The sequence below is a fragment of the Salmo trutta genome, chromosome 6, assembly GCF_901001165.1.
Source record: "Salmo trutta chromosome 6, fSalTru1.1, whole genome shotgun sequence".
In the NCBI taxonomy this organism is placed as follows: Eukaryota; Metazoa; Chordata; class Actinopteri; order Salmoniformes; family Salmonidae; genus Salmo; species Salmo trutta.
The window spans coordinates 43,167,677-43,180,938 of NC_042962.1; the positions used below are offsets into that span (position 1 = coordinate 43,167,677).

Here is a 13,262-nt window from a genome sequence, read left to right on the forward strand (position 1 = left end):
CAGGGAAGAGATTAGAGATACAACAATTATTCAAATGTTTGATTAATAATGCATCATAGCCACCCTCATTTATTAATTCCAGGGAGCGATAAGTCATGAGTCAAGAGTGAAATACGTTTTCCTGTTTCCTGAGCAGCTTACCTTTTTTTAAAAACACACTTTGGGTGAAAGAGGACTAACTTGTGTTTATGTCAAATATGAACTTATTGTGTTTTATGTTTTTATCTCTTCTGGGTATAAATACTTCGCAAAGAGGGAATATCAAAATATTAAACCAGAAATGCTGGTTTTCTGAGTCCCTCATAGCCTCCCTCCACCAATCTGTTACTTTTCTGGCCACTGGGGACTTGACCTCTTTCCACGGGAAAGATTCAAAGTAAAGCAGAACATCTGATCTGTCTCTTATTTGAGCAGCTCAAATGAACAAGTTGTAATTTGCAGTCTCAGATAGAGTCACCATGCACTTACTCGGTTGATTTTAACAAGAGCAACCAACAGAAGAAAAATCTATAGTTTTCTGATGTAATCTTTTTGTTCACAGTCTCAGATAGAGTCACCATGCACTTACACTGTTGATTTTAACAAGAGCAACCAACAGAAGAAAAATCTATATGTTTCTGATGTAAGCTTTTTGCTTCTAAGCAATCTGTTCTGTTACTTTGCAATCTCTCTCTCTCCTCTCTCTCTCTGTCTCACTTTCTTTTATATACACTGAGAAACATCTGAAGTGTTTTTGAGAAAAGCACAAGCAAAGGAGAAGTGCTCATTTGCCTGTAAGGCCTGTAGCGAATGTAAACTAAATTCATTTTCACGTTTGAGGCTTCTCCTCGAAGATCACACACACACACACGGTCGCCTCTGTTCTCTAACTGTCCGTCAATCTCTCACGTTCTTCACTCTGTTACACTGCGAGCAATGGTGGAGTATTAAATGGCATCATATCTACGGCTATCTACGGCAGTGGGATCAAAATATCACAGAACGGGTCCCATAGAGAGACCTACAGGCGATGTTCTTGTGGTGATTGTAGTGAAGGGAGAGAGAGGGAGAGTTGAAAACAAACTAGAGGGATAGATGTGATCTGGTGAAGAAGATGCTTTGTGTCACACCATTATCATGTAGGCCCTTATACATTGTATTGTATACCAAACATCTTTAGAAGGCTTTCAACTGTATGTTTAGGGCCTCAGACATACTGTATGCTCACCATCGTTGTTAGAAGCTGTCAGCGGTATATAGGATATATGTAGTCATAAAAGTAGTCATACTTTATGTAAGACATTGAATTATCTTCAGCATAAATCTTACTTACCGTAATGTATCATATACCATACTTGTGGTTTGTGAAATTATTTAGGGGCGACATTAAAACAGTGAAATGTAGAGCAGCTTTGGGGTATGTTCTCATGTACAGGAAATGACACAGTCCTGTTCTCCTCCTCCTCCTCCTCCTCCTCCTCTCATCCCCCCTCTCTTATTTAGTTTGGGGATTCCATTCCGTTAGATTCTTTCCCCACCACCACCTGTGAATTCTCCTCCTCCTCCTCCTCCTCCTCCTAAGTTTTAGCACAGATGTAACATTTCTGGGAGCAATTCCATCATGATAGCTGCTCCTTTCCCAGCACAGAACAGCAGTCCTGCGGGGAGTTGGAATCCAAAGATAGCTGTGTTTCCATGGGACTGTATGGGGAGTAAAACATCAATTATATATCTTTGGAAAATATAATAATTTGTGGCTGGTTTGTAATTATACAATAGACTAGGATTTGTGTAACTGCTGTACTTTCACCTGACAAGTCATCGTGGCAATGGTCAGATAAAACGTCTTATCAGTGTACAAAGAAACAACGTGTTATGCTTATGATACTGTTACAGCAGGTGAGAGGTAACATCTGGTACCTGATATAATCACGAAACGTAGTGTGCTTCCGCAGTGTAGTCTATAAACTGAACGGAGTCACCATCTGTTCTCTGCATTCAAAGTGTGGCAGAAAAAAAAAGTTATTGGATTCACTCATCATTCTCCACCTTCCCCCTTTTCTTTCAAAATATGTTCCACCTGATGAGGGTGATTTCGGGACCCTAAACGATCAGTAATGACTTTGACATATTTTGTAATCCTCACTTGTTAAAAAAAATATAAGTGCACCGTATTTTAACGCTAGAATCCTTATACCTGACAGGTGTGTAAACCAATTGACTGGTTGAATAACCACCAGGCTAAATACCAGGATCATTACTGATTCCACTGTGTATTCTGTACTGCAACACTATGTTATAAAACCATAGGCCAATACTGCTTTTGTGGTGCATAGTATATAAGCTATACAGTTTTATTGTTGCACCACACGATCATTTAAATGTCAACCTAGCTGAAATTGACATAGCCTATATGTATTTACTGCTTCATAAAACGATCATATTTAATTCCTTGCTAAATGCATATGTAATGATAAATCTGACAAAGGGCATATATTTGCTCTATTGATATAACTCATACCAGCAAACATGGCACGTAAAAATAAAGACACTTGCTTTCTAGAGCCACAAGAGTGTGTTGTGTTTCCTCTCAATTAAATTAACAGATTCATTAACTCTAAGGTCCCCCTATAGGTCAACTATCGTCAGTAATCCCTTTTCACGCTGTATATGTTTATATAAAATATTCAAGCTGAAAGCAAGGAATGGTGTCACTCAGAGCGCGCGGGAATGAATGAGCAGGGACACCGCTCCAGTTGTGGAGCGGCAGCACAGAGGGATTTGGCAAGTCAGACAGAGACTATGCACTTGCTTGACATACATTCAGTGCTCACTTAAAATGAATGACTTTGCGTCTTTATCTGGCATGGAATTGCAGGCTATTATTTGCTGTCAAAATCGGAAGCGAATCACACGCCTACATCAGTCTTAATCTCACACACATGCTGTACATAACATTAACACACAAAGCAGATTACTCCGTGGAGCTGCAAAACTTGAGTTAGGAGTAGCCTACTTACCAGCTGCAGTAAAGCGGGATCCCCTTCTTCAAGTCTGTAACGCACTATCACCAGGCTGCGACCAATAACAGCTGCATAAATGACAACAAAGTTATTTTGTACATACCTAGCTAATGAAAATATAACAGTGCAACATAAATAGAGTAGTAGGCTATAAATAAATACAATACTGTACGTGTAATAGTAAACATAATAATCATAATATTACAAATAAAAAAGTATATGAATATTCTTAATAATAATCATAATCGTAATTAATACAATTATATATAATTCATTAAAATTAATTGCAGATAAAAATATTGAAAAATACTCTAATAGCAATCTATTTTCAGCTGTGCTGTCTATATCGACCGCCTTTTGGAATATTTAATGCCAGATGTTGAGCACCTTTTCCTCTCGAGCTGTGCTTCCGAGTTCTCTGGAATCTGATTGGCTTTGGACAAAGGCATCAAACAGTCGAGCCTCTTGATTGATGATTTAATTATCCATACAGTTGATAACTGCATAGGACAGGACAGAAAATGTAATACTTTATTTACATAACCAATCACAGCGTTGCAAAGGTGGAGCCTCCCTCTCCATCTATAGTGAGAGACAGACAGAAATAGAAACAACAGCGTCACAAGGAAATAAATGAATAAATCAAATAGAGAAACCTTAATTGGAGTAATAACCATGTCATATAGTTGCAATAGAGTGAAATATTTTGGTCGATATAACCTTGAATAACACCTGTGAAAAAAAGGAATAAAGTACACACGTGACGTCTTTCAATTCCGGTCAGAGTGATGAGTTCACATACACTTTGTTTAAAACACACCGTGAAAACTTCAAATAAAGTACCTGTACGCACCTGACTCCACCTGGCACGTGCGAGAAGCACCTCAATATACACACATCTCTGTCGCTCTTGTAGGTGCATGGGGCATGCGCCGTTATACATGCGCCACTCATAGTGGTTATTACGATAGTAAAAATAAACGCACGGCCATAGAGGAGGCAAATAAATAAACGTTTACAAATATAAAACATTAACAACCCAAACCGCTGATGCTCACTTCCATAACACTCTGCAACCTTTTACTTTCATCCCTGTGTGAGAGTCAGTCAAACTTGCAACGCTATCATTTGGGTCATTTTCCCCCCTTTCAGTTGTGGTCGTGTGGGTTGAATATGAGAGTGTTCCAACTTTTCTTCTTCCGGATAATATTCTTGCTTCTTCGGCTGCTTATACGTGGTAGTCATAGTCCGACAGTCACAGTTCATTTCACTCGGATCAAACAGCCTGGGAGAGAGAAAAAAAACGTATCACGTTTACCAAAAGATGCTCACGTTTGGTCCTGCTCAATTATCCCCTCCCGTGAAGACAGGTGGCGCGTGTCCCAGGGTTGGTTCTCTCCTCTCCTCCGTATTACAGAAAAGAAAAAGAAAAAAATGTCATTAGAAGAGGCGTAACACGTCAGTCCGTCCCCAGGTTTGTTTCCTGGAGTGTCTGAAAGAGATCAGTCCTAACCTGCCCTAGCAGGAATAACGGTCCTTCCGAACCACTATTTCTAAGGCTTTATTATCGTTGCAAGGATCCCTGCACATTTCTCTCCGCAATTGCTAACCGCTGCAGTCTTGTGTTATCACTACAACCGAAGTCAACCGAAAAGATACTACTATACGAAATCAGGTATGTGTCCATTTCTTTACCTCGACTAATAACCTTTATAAAATAGGTCATTTATCATTTTTGAGATTGCGACTTAGAGCTTTTATAAGGGCTTTGGTGCTATAGTATTGCGTTCACTTTAAACTTTCTCTACCTGCACAGGTGGATTGAGGTAGCGGTGCGCTTTAATAAGTATCAAGGCTTGCAAGTGCGTTCCAACAGAGAAGATGCCGTTTTATAGAATTTGATGAAAAGCCTACTCTTCGAGCCGAAAAACCATGAGAAAAAAAATTAACAAGCCCGGTCTTATTCAGCTTTGGATTCACTTTCACCGAGCCAAGCACGCACCCTTTTGTATCCAACTCGTTCTTGTTAGTGTCTTTCTGTATCTTTTGGTTTCGTTGAGCAGAAGTTGTCTGTCTCACAATATGGTAAATATTCGCTTATCATATAAACGTCATTTACATTATTTTGTTCAAATAGCTATAATATGTTTCATATCCTGTCTGGATAATTGTATTTTTTTGTTGACACATCATTTTGTGGTATTTGTTTTTGTGTGTTTATTTGTTTTTCCTGTCGTGGGTCGTTCCCCATAGTAATCCATTGGCAGAATTTAACCAACTCATTTTGCACGATTAGTCCATTGAAAGCATGAACGTTTTCATGTTTTGTCTGTTTTTACTTGTTTATGTATGTACGTTTTTCAGCATGATAGGCCTAAAACGTAAAATATGCATGTATATAAAATGAATCTTAAATGAACAAATGTTGTAATTTTCGTAAATTAATAGTGGAGTACATTTACATTTATGCATTTAGCCATACGTATTTCACAACATAGCTTTTTGAAACATCTTTCATTTGTATTGTTTTGTGTTGTAAGTGATATAGGCCTAGCGGAGTGAAATTGCTCTTCTTTCAACCCTGTGATATTTACATTTGACACAAAGCCTATTGTTGAACTCATAACTTTAACATTGCCTCTGTCATCATCAATATAGGTTACTCTCAATGTTTTTTTAAAATGTAGGTTATATAACATAAACCCAGAGAAATCAATGTGGGCCTACTGTTTGCGATATACGAGTTCTTTTTTTATATATCGAAGCAGAACATAAAATGAAAACAGCACAAAAGAAAGAAAAGGAGCAATGGTAAAACTTTTCTTATTTGAATTAACACAATGTAAAACGCATGCTTAACCCAGCACGGCCATGTCTTAGTGAATTATGCCTCATACTGAAGGTGTAACTCCCTGTCTCCCCCTTTCTCTGCCTCTCCTTCCCCGTCGTCATGTTCACTTCCACTTATCATCATCCCGATCACTGGCATCGTACAGATCAACAATACATTGATCGACCCCTTATCGTACTTTAGCATAGGTATAACATAAAATGTGTATATTGTGTTTTCTATTATTTTCTGTTTTATTTGGCGCCTGATATTTAAATGGTTTCTCCCAGTCAGTCCAGTGTACCCACATTGTTGCTGCCTGTGTTTGGTTGTTAGATATTGAGCCTGCGTGCTGCTGCTGCTGCTGCTGATTCAAGGAGTCGAGTCCATGCGAGCTGCCATCTGATCCACTCTTATCAATGAAGCACGAGATCATGGCGGATGGCCCCAGGTGTAAGAGGCGAAAACAAGCCAATCCAAGAAGGAAAAACGGTAAGAAAATACATAAAAATAACAAACTGTCATTTGCAAAATATGTTTGTTGTCGATCTAGAGCTCTAATGTTGTCACTGTGACTGTAGTTCAGAGGGGCTGGCTACGAATTACCAAATGCGTGTTTTTGTTCTGCTCTCGTCTCATAGGAAATAAAGGGACACTTCTAACTGGGAAATAATGCATAATGTGTCCGTATTGCACTGTGTACACAGGCGGGACTGTCTATCCTTCATTGTGAAATTAGGAGCACAACGTCTTTGCTCATTTCGTAATTTTTACAGAGACGATTTGACGGAAGTTGTAATAAGTTGAGAGTTTATCGTTGCGCGAAAAGACTGAGTAGCAGTGAGAGGAATTTCAGAAAGTTTCCCTGCCCATATAACGGTTCAGTCGCGAAGTCGCTTATTGTCCACCAAGACAAACCCGTTAGATGAGGACTGATTTTATTTGCTGTTCTGTAGTTGACGTACCTGTAGATTTAGTTGTTTGAGCATTTTTTTTCAGCAAGTGTTTGTTCCTTATGCTACACATTGCTTAGATTCTCATACTTCTGAGTATATTATGCCATTAATGTAATTCGTTTTTATATGTCTAAACGCTATTGGTATGTTTAGTTCTCGCGTTGTACCCAAATTATTTGTTACAGTGTTACATCTACTTTCTCTCGAAACATTGTCCCCTTTTAGTAAGGAATGATTAGTGTCCCACACCGTTGGCAACTGACAAGAATGTGAAACAGAACATGGGTGAACAATTCGCTGTGAACATGCTGTAATAGCTTGGTTTACTAATTTATTATAAACAAATAAGATGGCATGTGCGCTAAGATGGTGATATTGACCTGTGGTGTGTCTCGTGACATTTATTTTATTATTAGCAATATGAAGCGCTTGTATGGAGAAAATAGCGGTGAAGGATACGTTTGTCACTCCATTGTCAACTGTTTGTCCACCCACCGAACTGTGTTACACGTTGGGAGTTATTGAACCATGTCGTGGATGGCTTTTCCTAGGGAATATACGTGTGTCCCTTTCCCTTTTGGAGACTGTAGACTACAATACACCCCGTGCCCAAGAAAATCCAGCATCACCCCAGGTCTGGGTCCCGAGATCTTTTCTTACGCGGGAATGCTTTGCATTTTATTTTTGTACCTGGTATTTTCAGTCTCTGTTGTTGTGCAAAGTGGTCTTATCAAATGCGTATGAATTTTGCTTGTACTTGTGAAACGTCTCCCTTTATGTGGCTCTTTTCCTTATTAAATGTTGTGTATTGATTTCGTACAATCAATAAAAGGAGAGTCATTGACAATTACAAGCGTAGCTTCAAGCTTGTTGTTGTTCTGAATAACAAAAGATCGGAGTGAAAGTAAGTTCCCCTTTTCACTGTAGTTTTTAGGAGATAAGAATGTTCTTGCCTCCTTTCTTGCCTCTGAGCACCAGTTCCCACCTGTTCCAGTAAACAAAAGTTTGGATTACTTTAAAACACTCCATTCAAGTAAGTATTTTCTGACAAACACACACCTGATGATTGACATTTGCATTTGTCAGAAAGAAAAATCCTTTCAAGTTCCTTCTATGCAACAGCAGAAAGCAGCAAGCAACCTCACACACTCTCAATGCAAAAATAATTAGCATGGTATTTTAGTCGCTTCCCCCTCAGTGCTGATGTGGTGTGCAGTGTGCACATATTATAGGCTGACTGAGCAAGTAGAAATTCGCCATTCTTGATTCTATCATATTTTTTAATATGCCATTGTGATCACGGAGTTGCCCCCCCTATTTACATTTTCTCGTCACGAGATGCCTTCAATAGCTCTCTCCCTTTGGGAATGCTGTGGTTGAGCTATTCAGACAGAGTGGATTTTATTTTCTCCCCTGGATGCATGGAGAGATGTCATAGGAGCTGAGCTTGTGTGTCTGGCCGATAGATAACACCACTATATAGCTATATATGAGGATCCTTATCAGGCTGACATACTGAGATTACTTGAATGCAGTAAACAAGACAGAAAACCTTAGACCATCAATTGAAATATTTTGAATATTGATAGATTTATGATGTAAATTATTTATTTACGATATGGGTAGAAAAATACATTATTTTATGCGTGACAGTTTGTCATGTTTTCCAGAAGACATTTCTCTGTGGTTATAGAATATTTTTTAGTAGGATTTCAACGTTTTGATTCACATTTATAGCTACATTTTATAGACAGTATTCTGACCTTAGAGTGAGATTCTGGAATTCCAGGTACATTTATTCAGATCAGGTTATTTGGTCACATTATAGTAGGCAATAATGCTTTTCTAGCCATGCATGGTGTATTTGGCTTCGCTGTTTGTTGATAACACAACTTTGGTGTGTGATTCTATAGGCCCACATATGATACTATACATACTTATCGCATCCAGAGCTAAAGAGTGTAAAGTCAATCTCACAGTTCGGTGCAACGTGATATTGGCAACCCTGTAGTTTTTTGGAGTTTTCTCTCTGCCTGCCTTCCCAGGTGTTGCAAGTCAGACCCAGCTGAGGCTCTACCTCGCTGTGTGTTTATAAGTACAGCTGGCAAAGTACTCCACAAACCTTTTCCCTTCTAACTTCATTAGTCAATCAGTACTGTTAAAAATGAGTACTTTTGAATGGCACACTTTCACTTTTATTGCTCTCTCAGTATGGGTAAAGAGACATTTGCAATGGGATGACAGACAGTGGTACTGATCAGTATCTCCCGCTCATCTATTTTGTTTACGTTCAACTCTGGAGTAGTGTTGGGAGTTGTGTGCGTTATGTGGTTTTGCTTGTATTGGGTGTGCCATTTTATGAGGTGGTACATATAATGGTACCACTTTTTTCAGGGGAAGTTTAAAATGTAAACGTTGAAATTCAGTTTTCCCAAAGGTCTGTTTATCTGATATTTCCTGTAATACAATACAAAGACCTATACCTTTTCAATCAACAGAAAGCCTCTCCATAGATGTTCCCATGCTCCAGAATATATTGATTACATAATTGAAGGTATATAAAAAAAGAAGAAGCTTTCCAGCTTCTCTCTCTGTCTCTCTCTCTCTCTCTCTCTGGCTCCAATAGTTTAATACAATGCTGTGAATGTGATTATAAAAGCCTGTGTGCATTCACGCTAAAGATATAAAGGAGTCCTTCTAATTCTTTAGCCTCAGCCCTGCTTTCAGCCCAAACAATGGCAGATTCCTTCGAGTCTAAACATTTTGTCCATCTCTATTATTCATTTGCTTTTAAGGTGCATTTACTCCCCAGTCGAAGAGAAAAAGCCCCCCCCCCCCCCACCCCCCTTTCCCTTTTCACAAATTTTTCCTCTTCCCAAGGTAGGCACTATTTTGTTGCTGTCACAGGGAAAAGGAGGGCAGGTTCGCTGGCGCTCACGGACAATTGATTGTCAGTCGTAATGTGTTTCATTTACATGTTTAGAACGTCAATAGTGCTGGGGTGTCCCACTGTACCATTCACGCTGCCATTCCCACAAGGGTGCAATTGTCTAAGCAGCCAAAGCTAGTTACCTTTTCTGATGGCTTTTTCACTCGGGCAAAAATGGAAAGGGCGGTGTTGCCATGGCGCATCAGTGTTTAGAGAAGGATTATTTTGTTTAAGCAAGTGAAATAATTACTGCAGATATTACGAGCCAGCAAGAAATGATCTCCTGTCGGCAGGGGCCTGCACTGTTCGCATGGCAGCAGTGACAGTGGTGAGGCATGAGGTGTCCAGACAGACTCAGGGTTTTTAGAAAAGCTATTTCATATGAGGTATTATTAGATTGTTTACTTAAGACTCATAGACTGATGGTGTCTGGTAATGGTAGATACAGAATGTTGAGGATGTGTCTTTTTTGTGCACTTTTCCCAAAACAACATCCTGATCCTGATTTCTGGCATGTCGTTATGCCAGAGACCTTTGTTGCCCTTTTCACCCTTTTCAAGCAGATACAGTTTGGTTGATGCGTCACTGTAGTTTGATGTTTATAATTCTTTATCAAACGGGGTTCATCATAAGCTAAATATATCCTTCTGCTCAAACTACGATAGTCGGACGTACACCACTGAACACTTTTGTGTTACCGGATCTCTACCTGTTAGAGTTCAGAACTTCCGGAATAATACAAAATAAAATAAAATATGCATTCCATTGCCTAGTGTGGTGACTTTCGACTTAGCAAAGGTTTTAGTTCATTCAAAACTACATAGATCTCCTTAACATCACATTCAGCCACAAACACATGTTGTGTTTGCTGTGATGAACCGGATTAACGCCAGTATCAGATGAATCTGAATCGGACAGAACACGACCGTCTCTACAGTCGGATGCCGATACGCAACTTTATCCCAAAACATTTTGTCTGTTTAAAAAAAAAAATATTTCCCATTTTATTTTTTTGTTTTTGGGTTCTCTATTTTTTTTTCTCCCTCTCTGGCTTGTGAAGATATTTTCGCCTAACGGGGAGAACACACACAGCAGAGGCACCGTTAGCTGAACCCCTGACACCGCGGTCTTTGGAATGCCTTAGGTACGATTTCACTTTCGCTCACATCAATGCTGACCTGAATGTCTTTCATATCTGATCCGCCGTGTCTCTCCTAGTAAACATCCCCCGAGGGGAGAACAAAGAAAGGAGCTCTTCTTCTTCTTAATCACAATTCAGCCCTTTCACCGCCAGCAGGCTACATTTGCATTCAGCATCAGAAAGGCCGAGATGAAAAGGGGGAAAAAGGAAAGCAAGAAAGGAGAGCAATAGCAAAAAAAAATGGCAGAAGGGTGGGTGGTGAGCAAAATAACTTAGGTGTTTGTGGCTGTTTGTTGGGCGTCCCCTGGTTACTAGCCTAATATAGCTCCTACTCTACTGGGGTAGGCCTGGCCCTCCTGACGGTCAGATAGTGTTACGAGATGGCATGCCTGTACTATTCATGGACACTCACTCTCACACTTAAAAAAATAATAAATGAAAACGTGTCTGAGATGGATCAGATTCTGACTTAAGAAGTCTGTACTAGCTAGGAGCAGGTGTGTTTAGACACAATTACTTTTTGGGGGTGTTTTTTTGTTGCTGTCCATTTTGAAATAAGAATTGGGGAGCAAAGCAGTGCTTATGTCTACTGTTATTTGTCAAATTGCATTCTCACATGATATTGTAGGGATTCCTTGTGGATGTGTGTTTGTATGTCACTAGAAGAGCAGGTGTGAAAGAGGTCAATAGGAGAGACTATTTCTGGAGTTGTTGCATTGTGATCTTTCAGAGTATCATGTTAGTTGATACACTATGCTGGGTTTACTGAGAAAAGTCTAGTAGTTGTGTTATGAGATTAAAATAAAATCCCGTTCAAACAGTGTTGCCATTTTTGTTTTTCTTTACTTTATAGCTCAGTACTCGTTCTACTTTAAGATTAGATTTGGTCCTCCCCCCTCCTAGAAATCTGGACCAAAGTTTAACCGCATGCCTCCGCTCTTCTCTTAAGTTGGTTGGCGAGATATCTTTATTGTGTAGTGAGATCTATTTCTTCTCTCTCCTCTCTCTCAATCAGACTAAAGAATCATGTATGCAAATCCGTTGCCAAGCTTTCAAAGGGGGGGATGCTTCAGCCTACAACTTTAAATGCATCATGTGATATGAATTCCATATTCTTTCTTTTATTTTCCAACCAGAACTTTTTGTTAAGAAAAAAAAGGGTTATTACTACACCTTCCCCCCTTCCCAAGCTGACCGGGATTTAGACAGATTTACTTCAGCAAACACCTTTGACACTGGGGGAAAGTAGGAGTCTGTTTGCAAAAGGAGTCTTTTGTTCCGAGAGGTGCAGGGATAATTCTTTACTAGGCAGGCGTGATATTAACCCATGCTTCGATACCAGGGGAAGTGGTTAACTCTTTGTGTTACACACACTCACTCTTTACTTGGACAGTTCAGGTTTCTGCTCTTCTCATGCATAGACCATTTTCTCAGCTCTGTTGAAAACTTTCCCTTCCGATGCCTTCTTCTTATGTAAGTTTTCTGAAGTAAAGAGTCAGGACAGCCTGTTCCATGTTCTGCTCGGTATTTTTTGTGTGGAAAAGCTACGAGATTTTGGATAGGGGACTCTCTTGGCTTTATGGAATAACCAACCCATGATTATAGCTGAAATTCCTTCCCTCTGCAATAGCTTCAGCTCTAGTTGCTGTTCTGCTGGCAATGTCTTCTGTGCTGCTTACATATGTCACTGCTGAGGACCACAGAATGCAAGTAGTACTGCTGAGTTTCTTGCGTCATCAGTGACTAAGAAAAATGCATGAATCATAACCAATGAGAAGGCAGTCCTCAAGCCTCTGGGCTTAATATGTTGATTTAATGTCTTAATATTCATAATGCTTAAAGCGAATAGACATTTGATCATGTTTTGATGAGGCGTAAGTCTTAAGTGTGACTTGTTTTGAGACCCGGTTCACTTTATCCACCTCTAATTCTTTGTCCTGCGCTGGATCATATCGTGCTGTATTTGGTTGTATGTGTGTTGTCCGTAGTTCAGGTTGTGTGTGTGTGTGAGGACTTTAGGGACTCCCGGGTGGGAAAGATTGAATGATGGAGGAGAAGTGACAGAATTAAAGGTGTTTGCGGCGCCATTCCGCCGTGACTCGTCCTCTAAGCCCGTCTCTGTCACCGTCCTCTTGGGATTTGACAGTTCATATCCACTCCCCTTTAAGAATGTGAACCCACACACAACTGAAGTTGGGAAAATATTCAGTTGAATGTCTTTCTCTTCTTTCTTTCGTTCGTTCCTTGGCTCTTTTCCTTTTTTCTGTCTGTGTGATACAAGACACAAGGCAAACACTGAAATTGAAACTTCAGTGGACTGGCAAATAATGGCATGCATTTGGACTTTTCATTTATCTGTGTACTTCCTTATCCTAAGCCCACAATGTTTTATGCATTGGGTGAG

The 13,262-nt window shown here is 39.7% G+C and overlaps 1 protein-coding gene and 1 long non-coding RNA gene across 11 annotated transcripts in view; one reads left to right on the plus strand and one right to left on the minus strand.

The window, feature by feature from the left end:
* Positions 1-805: 805 nt before the first annotated feature.
* On the minus strand, positions 806-4,382 carry LOC115195966 (uncharacterized). 2 transcript variants are annotated; one of them, XR_003878788.1, is made up of 5 exons: positions 3,856-4,382; positions 3,390-3,502; positions 3,000-3,070; positions 1,900-1,971; positions 806-1,680 (listed from the first exon to the last, which is right to left on the minus strand). It is a non-coding gene; the product is annotated as an uncharacterized LOC115195966 (long non-coding RNA). The 2 variants fall into 2 exon arrangements; XR_003878787.1 differs by having other exon boundaries at positions 3,390-4,382.
* Positions 4,350-13,262, plus strand: part of LOC115195964 (zinc finger E-box-binding homeobox 2) — a 77,161-nt gene continuing 68,248 nt past the window's right edge. For 6 of the 9 annotated variants that reach the window (XM_029756347.1, XM_029756353.1, XM_029756352.1 and 3 more), the window contains exons 1-2: positions 4,350-4,677; positions 6,169-6,324. In XM_029756347.1, the coding sequence (XP_029612207.1) occupies positions 6,252-6,324 (73 nt within the window). In that variant the 5' untranslated portion in view covers positions 4,350-4,677; positions 6,169-6,251. Of the gene's footprint in view, positions 4,678-5,040; positions 5,088-5,976; positions 6,042-6,168; positions 6,325-6,612; positions 7,693-13,262 lie in introns of those variants that run through there. The other 3 variants (XM_029756348.1, XM_029756349.1, XM_029756355.1) reach the window with 3 other exon arrangements.